Source organism: Pseudonaja textilis, chromosome 5 (genome assembly GCF_049901715.1).
Source record: "Pseudonaja textilis isolate UNSWEBS1 chromosome 5, rPseTex1.2, whole genome shotgun sequence".
NCBI classification, from domain to species: domain Eukaryota; kingdom Metazoa; phylum Chordata; class Lepidosauria; order Squamata; family Elapidae; genus Pseudonaja; species Pseudonaja textilis.
The window spans coordinates 76,108,167-76,124,737 of NC_141994.1; the positions used below are offsets into that span (position 1 = coordinate 76,108,167).

At 65.3% G+C, this 16,571-nt stretch overlaps 2 protein-coding genes across 2 annotated transcripts in view; one reads left to right on the forward strand and one right to left on the reverse strand.

Annotated features, from left to right (window-relative positions):
- Nucleotides 1-320: 320 nt before the first annotated feature.
- SND1 (staphylococcal nuclease and tudor domain containing 1) overlaps nucleotides 321-16,571 on the reverse strand; it is an 86,539-nt gene continuing 70,288 nt past the window's right edge. The window contains exons 17-24 of the mRNA XM_087935456.1: nucleotides 4,552-4,740; nucleotides 2,498-2,639; nucleotides 2,126-2,249; nucleotides 1,825-1,894; nucleotides 1,468-1,581; nucleotides 869-1,072; nucleotides 733-777; nucleotides 321-597 (exon numbers count right to left, since the gene is read on the reverse strand). Coding sequence (XP_087791582.1) covers nucleotides 532-597; nucleotides 733-777; nucleotides 869-1,072; nucleotides 1,468-1,581; nucleotides 1,825-1,894; nucleotides 2,126-2,249; nucleotides 2,498-2,639; nucleotides 4,552-4,740 — 954 coding nt within the window. The 3' untranslated portion in view covers nucleotides 321-531. The remainder of the gene's footprint in view (nucleotides 598-732; nucleotides 778-868; nucleotides 1,073-1,467; nucleotides 1,582-1,824; nucleotides 1,895-2,125; nucleotides 2,250-2,497; nucleotides 2,640-4,551; nucleotides 4,741-16,571) is intronic.
- On the forward strand, nucleotides 9,384-11,945 carry LRRC4 (leucine rich repeat containing 4). Its single transcript, XM_026726061.2, has one exon. The coding sequence runs from the start codon at nucleotides 9,489-9,491 to the stop codon at nucleotides 11,823-11,825; it is 2,337 nt and encodes a 778-aa protein (XP_026581846.2). The 5' UTR covers nucleotides 9,384-9,488; the 3' UTR covers nucleotides 11,826-11,945.

A 16,571-nucleotide genomic window follows, 5' to 3' on the forward strand; every position in this document is an offset into this window, starting at 1 on the left:
CCGGCACTCCAAGAGGAAGGAGCCCCCCAGGCAAAGGGCTTCTACTAAAGCCCCCCCCACAAAACCCTTGGCAAGTGGACCATGGTTTATGGACGGTGTCCCTCGTTGGGGGAGACGGGCAGTTCAAGAATGTGAAATAGAAATAAAGAAAATAGAAAATAGGAATAATCTAACTGCACCTCCCCCCAGCAACAGGAGCAAAGGGACCTCCAGCCCCACCTTGTGCCCCCCAGTCAGGCTGTGTCTCTGTGTCCATAGGGAAGCTGAACACCAGTGGTTCCCCCCAGCCCCCCCGCCAGCCAAAAAGTCAGTGCCCGGCCCAGCTTCTCACTAGTTTTATTTGCTTCCAAAGCTCGGCTTAAATCACTTCCCCGGCTTGCCCATCAGGAGGCCAGGAGCAGCTTGGGGGGGGGGCTTGGGAGGAGCTCCCCGGTGGTCCCAGCGCTTCCCTTTGCCCCTGCAGGCGTCAGGCTCCAGCTGCGGGCAGAGGCTCTGGTGGGGGGGGGGGAGGCCGGGGGGAGGAAGAGGGTCTCAGCGACTGTAGCCAAATTCATCAGCATCGTCAGCGCGGAAGTCTCCGTAGCGCCACAGGTTCAGCTGCAAGGAGACAAGCGGGCGGAATGAGCACCCCCACCCTGGAGAAAGCCCCTGCCCACTCGGGGGCATTCCAGGCCAGGGCTCGCTTCCCCGTCCCCTCCCGTGGCGTGGGGAGAAGACCGCTGGCTCACTTACTCGGGCACCCTTGGCCGACTCCTGCGCGTTCAGGTACTCGGTGATCTGAAGGAGAGATGGGGTCGTCAGAGGCCGCCGACCCAGAGCCCCCTCCCCCTCGGTGTCCTCCCCCCCCCTCCCCACACAGAGGGCTCACCACTTTCTGGAACTGCTTCTCCTTGCGGGGCTCCACCATGAGAAGCCCCGCCTTGACCATCCCCAGCCCCACGTCGGCCTTGGAGTCGGCAAACTGCAGCGTGACGTGGGTGCAGCTGGGCCCCACGTACTCCACGTTCAGCAGGCACTGCGTGTTCTGGATGTCCCGCACGGCACTGTCCACTGCGTCCGCTCGGGCCTCCTCCTGCCAGGGACGGACGCTGCCGGTCAAGTGGGCCGTGGGGGCGGGGAGCGCAGGGGCTGCCCTCTGCCGAAGGGGGAACGGGCGCTGCCCCTCAATGGACCCCAGCGCCCCTCCCCACGGACAGGCTGGCTTCCAGTCGGCGGCCAGGGCCCCCCATGAAAACAATAGGCGCCGCGCCCCACCCTCAGGATGCAGCCCCCCAAAGGAACAGGATCCCAACCGTGAATGCAAAAGCATCGGAAAGCATGAACCGAATTGAAAAGGTTAAAAGGGGGTGGAGCTGCCTGCCCTCAAGCCCCCCCCTCCCCCCCTTTTCTCTGCTGCTACCCCTGGGGGGGGGCGGCTACAGGACCCCTCTCCCCGCTTCCTTCCCTGTAAACCTGCCCTGGACTTACATCCTGAGGCACCTGGATGAAGGCAAACTTGTATTCGGTGGCCTGGGCTGGCAGGACCCGGGGCCCAAAGGCCGGGGGCAGGGCGGCCAGGCGGGTGGAAGGCAGGGTCTCCTTCTGCGGGGGGGAGAGCAGGCAGTTAGTGGCTGCAGCAGTCCATTGGAAACCCCCCAACTATGGGGGCAGCTGTGGGGGAGTGCCCCCCACTGCAGAGGATCTGCTCAGTCTGCCGCTGCCCCATTGACCCGACCCCCCGTTTCTCCGGCCCCAGAGCCTCCCGTCCTGGGCAGCCATTTCTGCCGCTTCCCGCCCAGTATGACCAGAATGCCCTTTGCCCCCCTCCCAGCGCTTCCCACTCACGTTGCCGTAGTCGATGTAGAAGACGTGCACCTTGGCCAGGGACTCCACCTTCTCCACCCGCGCCCGGTACCTGGGCGGGAGGGAAGAGGGCACAGCTGAGCCTCTCCTGCCAGGCCAAACTCCGCCTGCTTCCCTGCCCCGTGGCCGTCCTACCTCTGGGCCCTCCCAGCAGCCCCCCCGGCCGTGCATGGGACCCCCCTCAGAAAGGCCAAGCCTGGCCCCTCCCCCTGGCGACCGGCTGGGAGAGGGAGGGGTCCGAGGCTCTGGGTGAGGGAGGGGCCTCTGGGGGACCTGGGCATACCATTCTCCATCCACAAATTTGGCAATGCAGAAGTCCCCACGACGGGGGGTGTAGGCCCCCTCCACGGGGGGGCAGGCAGCAATCTCGCCCCTCATGTTCTCCATCAGTTTCTCCAGCTGGGTCCCTGCCGGGAAGGTGGGGGGGAGAGGAGGAAGAGTGAGTCAGGCCGGCCAGCCCCCTCCCCCCATGTTAGCCTGGTCATTCCCTGGCCACTGTGCCCCCCTCCCTGCTTCTTGAGGGACCCCCAGGCCTCCCCTGACCTCTTGTGCCCTGGAGCCCCTCCCTGAGACCCTCTTCCCCTCCCCAAACCTCCAGTTGTCTGTGTCCCCCTAGACTGGGTGGGGGTGGAAGGCTGCCCCCCGCTGCCCTCACCCGTCTCCACATCCTGCACGTAGAAGTGGAGATCATCGGTGACCTCGGTCACAAAGATGGGCTTGTAGTTGACCGTGCGCTCCTTCTCCTCAGCCAGGGGCACCACGTCTTCCACGAGGGGCTCCTCATACTGTGACCACACCTGGGGAAGAGAGATGGGGGGGCGGGGGGGCGGGTAACGCAGCAGCCTGCCCTGGGGGAGAGCCAGCCCCCTCCATGCTAGCCCAGGCTGCAGAGCCAACTCTTCCAGGAGGGGAGGGGCACAACCGAGGCACCCGTGCCCCCCCATTTGAATGGGAATGATTTATTCCACTGGTTGTCCATCACCAGCGATTCCACTCTTGGCGGCTGACAGGGGGGCCCCACCCACCCCGAGGTCCCCCCACCCACCCCGAGGTCCCCCCACCCACTTGGCCTTCTGCTACGCGCCCACCCTGAGAGCAGCTGCCCACTGGCCTTCCAGGGCAGCCCCCTGCCCCCACAGGGCAGGGCCCAGGGGCTGCCTGAAGAACCCCCTCCAGGAAGAGGCCCGGCTGGCGAATCTGCACAGCGCCCCACCCCCCATGGCTGCCACTGGCTGCTCCATCCACTCAGCTCCTCCTTTGGGGCACCAGGCGGACGACCTGTAGCTCCTCCTCCCGCCTGGCCCCTTTCAAGGGGGCAGCCAGCCAGCACCTGCCCCCTTCTGCCATCCCAGAGCCGGGCATGTGCGGCCCAGGAGCTGCCCAAGCACTGCTCCCCTTCGAGGGGAGTCCTTAGCTCTGCCCCCTCACTGCCAGCCCTCTTCTCCCCTCAGCACCCCCTCCAGCTGTCCTTCCGGGGATCTTCTGCGCCACCTGCTCCAGCCCCCTCTTGGCCCCCTCCTGGGTCTCTGCGGTGCCCCGCAGATCCCCTCGGCTTTCCTGAATCCAGGCCTCCGTGCCTCCCCCGGGCCCACCCTGCCTGGACAGCCCAGGCCCCAAGTCTCCCTGGCTGCCTCCCAGCTGTGCAGGATGGGGCCCCACCGCCCCCCCACGGGTATCTGGGGTTGCCTTTGACTTTGTGGGCCCCCCTCTTCCTCGGCAGCACCTGGCTCAGGTGCCTTCTTCCCATTTCTCAGCTCTCCTCTTGCCAACATCAGCCAGATGTTTGCGCCCAGCCTTCTCCTTCGTCCTTCAACAGGGAGGGGGGAAGAGAAGCCCCCCTCCCCCGGTGTCCCTCCCCCTCTTCTCCAGCACCCCTTGGCCTCTGGCCTCCAGGTGGCATCCGGCGCTCTCGTCTCTGCCCGGGGGTGTCATGGAGATTCTTTCTCTGGGGGGGGGAAGCCTCCCTTCCCTTTCCTTGCTGGCCTGAAAGTTATATAAGCAACCCCCAAGGCGCCCCCCCAGATGGGCTGCCCAGCCAGCCAGAAGGCTCCCTCCCTGTTCTCGCTTGACCCCCGGCCCAATCTTCCACCTCAGCATCAGGGAGAACGCTGCCCATCATCCTCAGCCCGGGGCTCTGGACAGCTGCTCTTCATCCGAGGCCCCCGGAGGTCTCTCCTGAGCCTCTCCAGCTGCACCCTGCCCCCCACCCGAAGAGGGCCCCCCTTTATGGAGGCCTACGGGGGGGGTCTTTCAGCAGCCCCTCCCCACTGGAAGACGCGTCCCCTGGACAAAGATGGCCGCAAGCATGGCCCTCCCCAAAGGCCTGGTGGGCTGAGCTAGGAGGGACCCCGCTGGTTGCTCTCTTCGTTTTGGCCTTTCCTCTTCCAAGGAGGTTGGGACTCGGTGGCCTTCGGGGGCGACTTCCGCTGCCGGGCTCTCTTCACACGGTCAGCTGCCGCCTCGTTTTCTGGCAGCAGCAGCAGCAGCAGAGGAGCCCCGGAAAGCAGACTCCGCACCTCGCTTCGCTGCCATCTTTCCTGGAGGCCCCTCCCCGCCGGCCCTTGCCCTCCCCCCGCCCCCGGAGGAAATTGGCCTGAGACCCTTTGGGGAGGAGGGGAAGGGCCTGCAGCTTGTGAACGTGGCTCCCTCCGCCTCCACCCTCTGCCAGGAAGCCTGACTCCCCCTCTGCCCCCAGTGCCCGGCTGATACCTTCTCCTTCTTCTGCTTGGCAGAGGCCTCGGCCACCGTCAGGGGCTTATAGTAGTTGCTGCGCTCGGCTGTGAAGTGCACTTTGGAGAGGGCCTGCTCCACCAGGGCCACTGAGAGGTTGACCCCCTCGATGTGCAGCCACCCAATGAAGTTGCCGGCCTTGTCCATGCTCTCCACTTCCACCTCCACCTGCAGAGGGACACAGCAGCCAGTGGCTCAAAAGGGGCCCCCGTCCCCCCAGCCACACCCCCCGCCCTCCTTGGGGGGAGAGCCCCAGGTCATCCCTGGAGGGAGGGGCTTCCAAGCCCCCTCCCCATCTCCAGGTGAGAAAACAGCTGCCCGCACGCCCCAGCCTTGGGCCAGGCGCCAGCAGTCGGTGGCTTTCCTCAGCACCAGACGGATGGGGAGCAGCGGGCAGGGGCAGTGGAGGGCAGGGTGCTCAGCTGGGGTGGTTTCAGAGGGGCCGCCCCCCCAACCGCCCAGCTGAGCCCACCTCCACAGCAGCCTCTCCCGGGGCACCCCTGCTGCCGCTGGGCTGCCCTCTTCCAACCCGAGCCCCCTCCCGTTTCCTGGAGGGCCGCTTGTGGGCCTGGGGTCTTTGCTGCTGCAGGGACTGGCTGAGCCCTGCTCGGAGGAGGCTCCCTGGGGGTCCTGGGGCAGCCGGCAGGCTCTCCTTCAGCTGCCTCTGGTGGGGGTGCAGGAAGGGCGTGTGAAGTGAAAGGGCAGCCCCGAAAGCCACCTGAGCAGGAGGACGGAGGAGATCTCTCAGCTGACTCTCAAGGCCCGAGGGGACCGGGTGGCGCCCTGGAGCCATAAAGCCCACCCTCCTGACTGCAAACCCCTGCATTCCTTCCAGCTCTTGTTTATCCAGAGTTTGAAGAGGCTTGCAGGCAAGGGAGAGACCCAGCAAAGGGCCTGGGAGCTAGGCGTGGGCAGGGTGGCTCACTGCCAGGTCGCCTGAGAAAGGAGTGCCAGCTCAGGTGCCCAGCTGTGGCCAAAGGGAGGGAGGAACGCAGGGACCAGGCTGTATACAGTGCCTCCCCGGATGCCAGCACACCACTCCCCCTGCTCTTGCCCCCATTAAGCAAGGTGGGCGGCTGGGGGGCTCTGGGGGGCCCCCGCCGGCTTCTCTCATGGGTTCGGTGTGTTCCAGCTTGCCCCACGGTAGTCAGCAACCGTGGCTCTGAAGCCGCATGCGGCTCTTTCATCTGTCTGCTGCAGCTCCCTGTGCAATTGATAGGGCTTCTGGTTAGGACAGGGAGAGGAAAGAGGATGCCGCACTAGGAGGAGGAGACTCTATGGTAGGGGAACTGCCATAGAGTCTGATCAGCTCCAGAATTGAATGGGAGGGGGGGGCTTCCGGTTAGGACCTTTGTGGCTCTTTGAATGTTTAAGGTTGCTGACCCCTGCCTAAGACCCAGCGGCCAGAGGGAGACCCAAGGCTGAACTCTGGGCCTTGTTGCTAGAAGGGCGAGGCAGCCTGCCCCCCCCTTCACTCCACCCCCTCCCCAAACTTTCAGGCCTCAGGGCAGCTCCATCTGCCTTTGGGACAAATCCACCCGGGGGGGCTCTGTTAGAGAAGGTGAAGGGGAGCCCCTCCTGCCAAGCTCACCTGAGTTTCCCAGGGCTGGGAAGGCCCACACGTCCTCCCAGAACGGCTGATGAACCCATTTACCCTCAGTCCTGGATGGGGGGGCATCTGGGGCTCCAGCCCCCCAACCCAAATCCTGCCTTTCTGCCAAATGGGGCGAGGGCGGCCAGGCTGGATGGTCATCCTGGGGCTGGACTCGGGCCCAACGTCCCCTGGGAGGGCAGCGGGGGAAGAGGCGTCAAAGCCCCCCCACCCGCTTTGTAACCCACTCAGTGAACAGCCTTCCCATTCCAAGCCCTGTCAAGAGGCAACCGCCTATAGGGAGGACTGTGGGGGTGGGGGGTGGGAGAGGGGAGCAGAGGGGAGCTGGTTTTTTTGGGGGGGGGAGATGTGACCCAGAGATCACCTGTGGAGCTGGACCCCCGACCGAAGCCTTTGCGGTCCAGAAGCTGGTGGGGGCGGGGAAGGGGCCCACTGCCAACGCCCAGCTTGCCCTCTTTGCTTCTGGGCCCAGCAGCCTCTTCCAGAAACACTGGGGCTGCCGGCCCCCAACTGGCCTCAAGCCCCCCTTTGCAGCCCCACCCAGAGCCTTTGGCTGAAGAGCCCAGGAAGGCCCCGTGGGCCCAGAATGCAACAGTTGGCACCAGGAACCAGGGCATCCCTCCTGCACGCAGTGGGCATTGGGTGAAGGCCCCCACCCGTGAAACCCTGCTGAGAATTTAAGGCAAACCCCAGAGACACCCCAAGGGTCACTGTTCCTGCCCCTGTCAAAGACCCACCCCGGAGGGCACCAAAGACCCCAGGCCCCATCCGAAGGGCAGGATAGGGGGCACACGCTGGAAGTGTGCCGGTGGCCACCAGAAGCTTTTAAGGAGAAAAGGAGAACAGCCGCCTTCCCCAAAGTTCCCTGCAAAGTGGCTTTTTCGTGGACAGGAGCACCCCAACCTGAGGTGGAAAAGGAATTCAGCGAAAATCTTGACCCAAGAAACCCTGCGGGGGGACGGATGGACGGACGGACGGCAGGGTGGGGTTCCAGGGTGGAGAGGCGCAGAGACGAGGCCCCTGCAGCCTTGGAGGGAAAGAGGGGAGCCCCGGTGCCAGGCTGGGCTTCTCCACTGCCCCTCCTGGGAGCCGAGGCTTCTGAGCCTCAGGTCCTGCCAAGGGCAAAGCCGCACCCACCGGGCCGTGCCAGCCAAACAGCAGAGGAAGTGGGGACACCGCACAGGCCCCAAGAGGGCGGCCACCACAGGAGCAGCTCCGGGATCCCTGCCAAGGTTGAGCAGGAAGGCGGCAGCCCTCCCACGAGTTTGAATTTCAGAAACCAGCCCGGATTAGCCACACTTGGGTGCCCGTGGCTCACTCAGGCGGGAAGAGCAAAAACAGGCCAGGCAGACCGGCCGAAGGAAGGGCCAAGCCTGGGCAGGAGACGCCCTGGCAGAATCCGCCTGCGGGTGGCCCTCCACCCAATGCAGGAATCCCCAGGGAAGAGATGGGCCTGCCTGGCCGAGAAAGCACCAGCCTCGCCTGGCCTGCTCTGGGCCCTGGGCCATCGCCACCCCAGGGGCTCTCAAGACCTGCTGGCCCTCCGGCTCGGCTTCCCAGGGACCCCTGTTCTGTGGTCTCCAGCCTGCTGCCCCCCTCGTGCAAGGCCAGGGAAACGGGCTTCGCTGGAGCCTGGACGGGGGGGGGGGACACGCAGTGGGTGAAATTGGCATTTTCCTAGCTCCGAGTCCGGGTTCTAGAGCAGCCCGAGAGCAGCCCGAGTGCCAATCCCCTTTCCCCTTCCACCATAGCAGGGTCAAGTTCCGAGCTCTCAATGTCCAACGCCTGGATTTATCAAAGGTTTCGTGACTCTTGTTCTCTTGTCTAACTCATACTTGCCTTTCTGTTCCAGGCTTTTTTTCTTTGACTGACTTACTCGTGATTTTTTAAATTCCTATTATTTTATGGCGGAAAAGAGAGAGGCACAACTCCCGTAAACGGCCACACAATTCTACTGAGAAAACAGAGAAACTGCTCGGCCTGTGACGGGTTCCTTTCTCCTCAGGAGGAGCCACAGGCCCCCAAGTGAATAGCGCTCCTGCATGGGAGCCCAAAATCAAAGCAATGGGGGGGCTGGAAGCCACAGGACTCGCTGGTCCCCCCCCCCAAGTGCCTCTTGCTTTCTCCAACGGTCTCAAGGCAGCTGGAGGGTCCCGAAATGCAGGCAATCAGCAGCCCCACTTAGCCCACCCCGTGGTGCCCTTCCCACATGCAAGGGGCTCCGAGGGCCCTCCGAGGTGACCCCCAGACCGGCCCAGGACTCTGAGCCAGGCCTTGAGCTGGGGACAACGGCCAGGGCGCCTCCTGCTGGGGAGGGGGCCAACAGCAATTCAACCTCCCCCCCCCCCAAGCCCGACGGGCAAGGGGGCCGGCCCGAACCCGCAGCAGGCCCCACCCTGGCCTTGCCCGCTTGGCCTCCCTTCCGGGCAAGAGAGACGCCCCCCTCCCTAGGCCCAGCAGCCTCTGTCCCAAGAGACCCCCAATTCCTGTCCGGGACGGCAAGAACTCCTGGCGGAATCCCAGGCCGCCACCCCGGCCTAGACCGGCCCAGCAGGGCTGCAGTGGGGCGGGGGGAAGGGGGCGTCCGGTCCGGGCTCTCCGAAGGCCTGGAAACCCCCCGCGGCAGTCGGCACTTTGGCCGCGTCGGGACGGCCGGCCGGCCGGCCGGGCCCTTTTGTCCGCCGCTCGCGCCAGCGCTCCGAGGCTCACTGGGGGGCTGCGCGGCTGGCCGCCGTTCCCGCTAAGCCCCGGAGGGAGGCGGCGAGGCGAGGGGCGGCGTTGGCTGCGCCGAGCGAAGCCGCCCGCCCGCTTGACGCGGCCGCCCTGCCTGCCGAGAAGCCCCTGCGTCAGCAGCAGCAGCAGCAGCGGCAGCGGCAGCGGCAGCGGCAACGGCGGCCACGGTGGTGGCGGCGGCGGAGTGAAGGACAAAAGGATGCGAGAGCCGCCCCGGCGGCTGCTACCTGCGCCAGTCCCCGGAGCCGCGAGGGGGGCCGCTGCCAGTCGCGGCGCCGGCTTAGGATGGTCCGGGGCTTTACCGCTGCTGCCGCCGCCGCCCCCGCTCGCCCGCCTCCGCCGCCCCCGCCTCCCGCAGCAGTCGCCGGCCTCCGCTGAAAGCTGCAGGCGCGGCGGGTTGCAGGTGCCGCAGCTCCCCGCCGCCGGGCCCCGGAGGGCCGCCCGCCGCCTCGCCCGGGACTCCCGCTCGCCGCTCCTCTCCGCCCGGGCCCCCCCGCTCTAGGCGCTGCGCCCCGCCGGGCAGGCAGCGAGGCGCGGGCGAGAGGGAGCCGCCGCCGCCGCCGCGCCGGCCATGGAGCTGCGTCCCCGCAGCGCCCCCACCGCTCTCGCCGCCGCCGCCAGCCCTTGTCCCGCCGCCCAAGGACGCGCCCGCACAGCGTCGGCGCCGCTCGCCCGGGCGCCCAGCGCGGAGTGCCGCGGCGGCCGGCCGCCCGCCAGCCCCTCGGGAGGCCTGACTCGGGCCTCGGGCGACCCGCCACCGCCTCCGGCCGGCCAGCCCCCGCCCGCCGGCCGCTGCGCCCTGTCCCTCCCCCGATGGAGAACGGCGGCGGCGGCAGCGGCGGCGGCTCCCGGGTCCAGCCGGGCTAAGGCGGGAGGGCGGCGCGCCCCGCCGTCGGCTCCGAGTCCCCGCGATGGTGAAGAATGCTGGCGCCGCACCATGAAGCTCCTGCGGCAGGCTCCTCCGCAGCCCGCCCGGAACGCCGCCCCGCTCGCCTGCCTCGCCTGCCTCGTGGCGCAAGCGTGGCTGCTGGCGTGCGCCGTGGCGGCCAGGCCCGGGCCGCAGAGCTGCCCCTCGGTCTGCTCCTGCAGTAGCCAGCTGAGCAAGGTGGTGTGCACGCGGCGCGGGCTGGCCGAGGTGCCCCCGGGCATCCCCTCCGGCACCCGCTACCTGAACCTGATGGAGAACAGCATCAAGGTGATCCAGGCGGACACCTTCCGCCACCTGCACCACCTGGAGGTGCTCCAGCTGGGGCGCAACGCCATCCGGCAGATCGAGGTGGGGGCCTTCAACGGGCTGGCCAGCCTCAACACCCTGGAGCTCTTCGACAACTGGCTGACGGTGGTGCCCAGCGGGGCCTTCGAATACCTCTCCAAGCTGCGGGAGCTCTGGCTGCGCAACAACCCCATCGAGAGCATCTCGTCCTACGCCTTCAACCGCGTCCCCTCCCTCATGCGCCTGGACCTGGGCGAGCTCAAGAAGCTCAAGTACATCTCCGAGGGGGCCTTCGAGGGGCTCTACAACCTGAAGTACCTGAACCTGGGCATGTGCGCCATCCGGGAGATGCCCAACCTCTCCCCCCTGGTGGGGCTGGAGGAACTGGAGATGTCCGGCAACACCTTCCCGGCCATTAAGCCGGGGGCCTTCCACGGACTGAAGTCGCTCAAGAAGCTGTGGATTATGAGTGCCCAGATCAGCGTCATCGAGCGCAACGCCTTCGACGACCTGACGGCGCTGGTGGAGCTCAACCTGGCCCACAACAACCTCACCTCTCTGCCCCACGACCTCTTTGCCCCGCTGAGGTACCTGGTGGAGCTGCACTTGCACCACAACCCCTGGGACTGCGACTGCGACATCTTGTGGCTGTCTTGGTGGCTCCGGGAATACATCCCCACCAACTCCTCTTGCTGCGGGCGCTGCCATGCCCCCACGCACATGCGGGGCAAGTTCCTGGTGGAGGTGGACCAGACAGCCTTCCAGTGCTCGGCCCCCTTCATCCTGGACGCCCCTCGGGACCTCAACATCTCGGAGGGGAGGGTGGCCGAGCTCAAGTGCCGGACCCCCGCCATGTCCTCCGTGCGGTGGCTGCTGCCCAACGGGACGGTGCTGAGCCACGCCTCCAATCACCCACGAATCTCCGTCCTCAACGACGGCACCCTGAACTTCTCCCAGGTCCTCCTGACGGACACAGGCACATACACGTGCATGGTGACCAACGTGGCAGGGCACTCCAACGCCTCGGCCTACCTCAACGTGAGCACGGCGGAGCTCAACACGTCCAACTACAGCTTCTTCACCACCGTCACGGTAGAGACCACCGAGACGTCACCCGAGAACCTCTTCCCCAAGCTCACCAAGCCGGTGCCCACCACCTCCACGGGCTACCAGCCGGCCTACACCACCACCACCACCGTGCTCGTCCGGACGACCAAGACGCCCAGGCAGGACGCCGCCCTGGACGGCAGCGACAAGACGCAGACCAGCCTGGACGAGGTGATGAGGACCACCAAGATCATCATCGGCTGCTTCGTGGCCGTGACCCTCCTGGCGGCGGCCATGCTGGTTGCCTTTTACAAACTCCGCAAGCGCCACCAGCAGAGGAGTACGGTGGGGGCCGCCAGGACCGTGGAAATCATACAGGTGGACGAAGACATTCCGGCGTCTTCGGCGGCGGCAGCGCCCACCACCGGCGCCACCGCCACCCCTTCGACCGCGTCCGGCATGTCAGGTGAGGGGGCAGTTGTGCTGCCGGCTATTCATGACCACTACAACACTTACAAACCCTCCCAGGGGGCCCACTGGACCGAAAACTGCTTGGGGAACTCCCTGCACCCCGCGGTCACGACCATTGCCGAGCCGTATATCATACAGACCCACCCCAAGGAGAAAGTGCAGGAAACCCAGATCTGACTCCTTCCCTCCGGCCCCCCCTCCCCTGCCATGACTAACTCAATGCAATAGGATGCACAACAGACAACACCAACTTTCATGCCCAGAGGGAGGAGGGCAGCCCCCCCCCCTCCGCTCCCGTATGTGCTTCTATCCTTAAGTCTCCGGCCGACAGAAGCAGCGGATTCTGTTCGAGTGTAAAACAAAAAAAAAAGGCTCTTTTCTAACTTGTGAGCTGGATTGGGAAGGAAGCGTAACTCCGGGTCCCTCGACCCCCCTCCCCCTCCCCCCAGGGACAGAGGCACAGATCCCCACGGAGGGTTTTCGGCATCAGACCTATTTAAAGCAGAACCGTAAGCCGCCCTGCTTGCTCCCAAAGACAGTGGCTGGCGGAGAAGAGAAAGCAGAACCTTTCAAAACCAAGGAACGGAGGGGGGGGGGGGGGGGGGTGGGAGTCGTCCTTTTTAGAAGATGTTACTTAGAATGCAGTAAAAACAAACCCGTTTCTATAGAGACGCTCTTTCCTTAAAGCCTTGGGAAAAAGCCGTCTCCATATTTACAGTTATCTTATTTCAAAAAGAGGAAAGAGGGGTGGGGGGAGGTGCACTGAGGGTTTGTACTGTGCCAAATGTTACAAATGCAATAAAAAGGTCATTTTTATTTATTTCGTTTTTAAAGACAGTTACCGGAAGGGAATTAAATACTTGTATCAAATTGCAAAAAAATTAAACCAGCAAGATCAATTGCTCTGTCCTCTCTCGGTGAGGATGGGGGGTGGGGGGTGGGAGGCAGTGGGGTGCACAGGATGGGCGGGTGTGTGTGTGCGCGCTATTTTTGAGCGGCTCGCTTGCCCTCCCTCCTCCCGATGGAAGAGAGGGGCTGCTTTGCACCCAGGCCGGCTTCCCCCCTCTCTCTCTCTCTCTCTCTCTCTCTCGCTTGCTCGCTCCCCAGCTCTGCGACGAGACGCATTCCTGCGGTCTGATCCTCCCGGTTAACCCTCTCGGGGCTCGGGGCCTGGTGCACAAGCCCCCCCTGGCTGGTAGAGGAGCAGGAGGCGGCCCCCTCCCCACAGAGCTGCCGGGGAAGCCTGTCCGGAGGGTGGGGCCCCTCCCCCTCCAGCTGCTGCTGCTCTGCCCCTCCCATCTCTCGGAGGGCACAAGCCCTCTCTGTCTGCCCCCCCACCACCACATCCTCCTGTGGGAAGGGGCCAGCTCTGCCTCCTCGGCTATGAAACACCCCATTGTCCTGAGCCTGGCTCTCCTGGGCCTCGGGGCCATGGGCAGAGGGGGAGGCGGGCAGAGGGAGCGGGCGCTGGCCCCAAAGGCAGGAGAGAGCCTGACTGCATCTCCGAGGCAGCTGGGGGGCTGCAAGCGAATCAATGTGGAGGAGGCTTTTAAGAATGCCCACGTACCTTGAATGCCCATGACTTGGGGGAGAGCAGCCCCAGCCCCAACGATTTGGGACCCTGAAACTGCCGGCTAGGCTGAAAGGTGGAGACCCCTTGGGGACAGGGCAGGCGAGCAGGGAGGGGCCCCTCCTCCGGTCCAGGCCAAGGCCGAGGTCAAGGAAGCCCCCGCCTTGAGACCTAAGTCTTTGATTGGCTGCTTCCCTTTGGGTGCTGCAAGTGCATTTGCGGGGGTGGGGGGGAGAGACTCCGGAAGGCAAGGAGCCCACCATGGAGAGGAGACAGTTCCCCTTCGTGGTCCCCCCCCATATCCAGAGACTAGGTAGTTACACCCCCTCCCCGGGACTCCCTGGGAAGGAGGCGGCTCTGGCCCTGGTGCATAGCCCCTGGTGGGTGGCCTCCCCCACAGGAGCTGTCTTGGAACAGGACAGGCCCCCAAGGGGACGGAGGCCTTCGGAGGCCTTGGGCCCAAAGGGCGATGCCACAAGACCCCCCCGAGGAAGATCCCTCCACCGGAGCCAGCTCCGGTGTGTCCCAGAGGGCCCAGATCTTGGGGTGCCCTTTTCCAGGGTACAGGTCTCATTTTGGCCACATGGCAGGCCCAGGAGAGCGGGTCCCCAGAAGGCCCAACTCTCCAGGGCCCCCACATACGCAGCGGCCTCTCCCCCCCCCCCCGGGCCCATCAGCTCTGCAGGGCTGGGGAGAAACGCTTCCCTGCTCCCCCTCTGGGCCAAGCCAGGGCCGGCTGGTCTCAGCTCAGCCTGGGAGCCCCTCCCTCAAGAAGGGCCCTCCCCCCACCCGGTTGGGTCTGCGGCTCCCCTTTGGCCCCCTCCCTTGCTGAAACCCCACTTAGGGATTTGGGATTGGGTCTCCAGCTCCCCCTCCTGAAGGAGGCAGGCAGGCAGGGCAGGAGGGGAGGGGAGGGAGGGGGGAGGGAGGGGAGGGCCGCCGTGGCCTCAGAAGCTCTGCTGCTGCCAGTCCCTACAAAGGGCCGGAAGGGAAGCGGCCGAGCCAGCTCTTTCCCTCCCTCCTCTGAACGCTGACTCCGCAGCTGACGGCTGGGGCGGGGGAGGGGGGCCAGCTGCCACAGCATCCGACTCCCTGGCTGCTGCTGCTGCTGCTGCTGCTGCTGCTGGGCGTCCAGGCGGCACAGAAGGCGGGGGGGGGGGCACTCTCCGGCCAGAGAGTCAAGGAGTCCGGCCAGGGGAAGCGGTGAGAGGACACCCCCCCCCCGCTCCGCACAAGCGGCCCTGGGGTCAACATCCTGGTCACAGGCTCAGGAGGTTGTGTGGATGCAGAGGGGAGGAGCGGTGCACAGGTGGGCCCAGGCAGGGGGGATGTGTGGGGGGATGGGGGGAGAGAGAGGGGGTTCCCCGCCCAAGCAGGGCCCCGTGCACCCCCAATCCCTCTCGGGCCCCGGCTCTGCTCTTCCTCGCTGGCTTGGTTCATCGCCCCACCAAAACCCAGAGCAAAACCCAACATCACAACAAACGTCCAAACCATTCACCATAATTATAATCAGCACCAGTAAAACAATAAAACGGAAGAGAAAACTAGCCGTGCTCCAGATTAAGGGATAGTGGATTCAAACAGGCAATTAAGCCGCTCCAATTAGCTCAGAAGTCAGGGGTGCCTTGACAGGGGGTGTCGGGCCCCCAGGTGAGTGTCCCCCCAAGGCCAAGGCATCTCGGAGCAGGGCACAAAGAGTGGGAGGAAGCCCCCCCCAGAATCCCTTCCTTCCTACTGCTTCTGCTTCCCTGCCCCCCTTCCTCTCAACCTCAGCTGATGGGGGGCTCCTTGGTCCGGCTAGCCATGCCGCAGCTCCTCCCCCCGCAGAGAGCATCTCGGTGCCCCCAAAGCAAGGGGGCAAGGGGTGCAGACCGACCACCTTGGCAGAAGCGAGAGGGGGCTGGACAGCTCCGAACCCCCCCTCGAGATAACACGGTGGCAAACAGAGAAGCACGAGATAACTTTAAACGTTGATCTACTGTTTTTAATCTCCATATTTTATGGTGTTCAGAGGGTTGTAATTTTTTTAACATCAGCATCACTTCAGGATTTACCGCTGACAGAGTCCCTGAGAGCCCCTGCCGGGCAGGACCGATGCCAGCAGCCTCCGGGCACCGGAAGGAAGGCGGAGACAGACAGACAGACAGACACCCCCCCAGACAGACCCAGCACGCAACTGCTTAAAATCCGTATCTCCTTCCCCGAAATCGGCCTCGAATGAACTGAAAGCTCCTGGAGAAAGAGGGCCTCAGAACAGCCCCCCCGGCCACCTCTGAAGGTCGGAAGCTGCTAGTCAGCTGAACCCAGCCCCCCGCCAAAGGGCCAGGCCGCCCCGGGTGGAGAGGGGCTCCTCTCCTCCGCCTTCCGTGAGGGAGGGCCCTGCAGCCCCCACCCCCAGGGCCAAGGCGGTCTGGGCTCAGCGGGGGGCAGCCCATGCTAGAGTAGGGAAGGCAACCCAAGCCCCCTCCCCCGTAAGCTCCCTAGCCGGCGTTTGTGGCCACTGAACCTGGGAGGCCTGGGAGGCCGTGGGAATCCGCGAGGGCGGGGCCTCTTCACCAGCAAGTCCCTGGATGGTTTCCCCCAGGTGCTCCTCCTGCTCCTCCCTCTGGGAACCAGCAGCCCGGAAAGCATCGTGCGGGGCCAGCAATGGAAGGCAGGAAAAGGGGACGGACGGACCGACACCGCCCTCCCTCCCTCCGTCCTCTGCCTGCCCACCTCTGTTTTCGGAGGACCTCCTGCCCCCCTGCCTGCCACATCAGCCCTTGTCCTCAGGCCTCCTGTTACGGCCATCCCTTCCTCCCCGCTTCCGGCGTCATGCTCCTCTTCCTCTCTGGCTTCTTTTCTTAAGGAGCCCTGCCCACTTCTCTCCCCCGACTCTCTCTCTCTCCCCCCTAGAACGAGTGGGCAGAGACCCTCCCTTGCGGACGGCCATTTTCCTTGCCTCCGTCACCCCAGATGCCACGTTCTACCCTCCTTGGCACATCTTAGGCCATCCCCTCTCCGCCTCTGGGGAGCATCTTTCCACAGCAGGCGACCCCTCCATGCGCCTTGCAATTCTTCGCTTTCTCTGCCCCTCCCCTGCCCCCCTCCGCCTTAGCCCCAGGGGGGCTGAAACACCCAGGCCAAGGCTGCAGCCACTGGCAGGCGGGCAGGCGGGCGGGCAGGCTGGGGAGGGCGAAGGGGGCGGCCTCCCTGAGCAGCCCAGTGGAGCCTCCTCCAGAGGTGGGAACCTCCCCCCTCGGTCCTCTCCCAAGCCAAGGACTTATAAACCAACCCCTCCCCCAGACCGCCGGAGGACGGAGCAGCAGCAGGGTCTCCCACAGGGAAGGCAGGGGGCCCGTGGCCCCAAATGG

Coding starts and splice junctions, on each gene's coding strand:
- LRRC4 (XM_026726061.2), top strand. CDS start 9,489: ATGGAGCTGCGTCCCCGCAGCGCCCCCACCGCTCTCGCCGCCGCCGCC.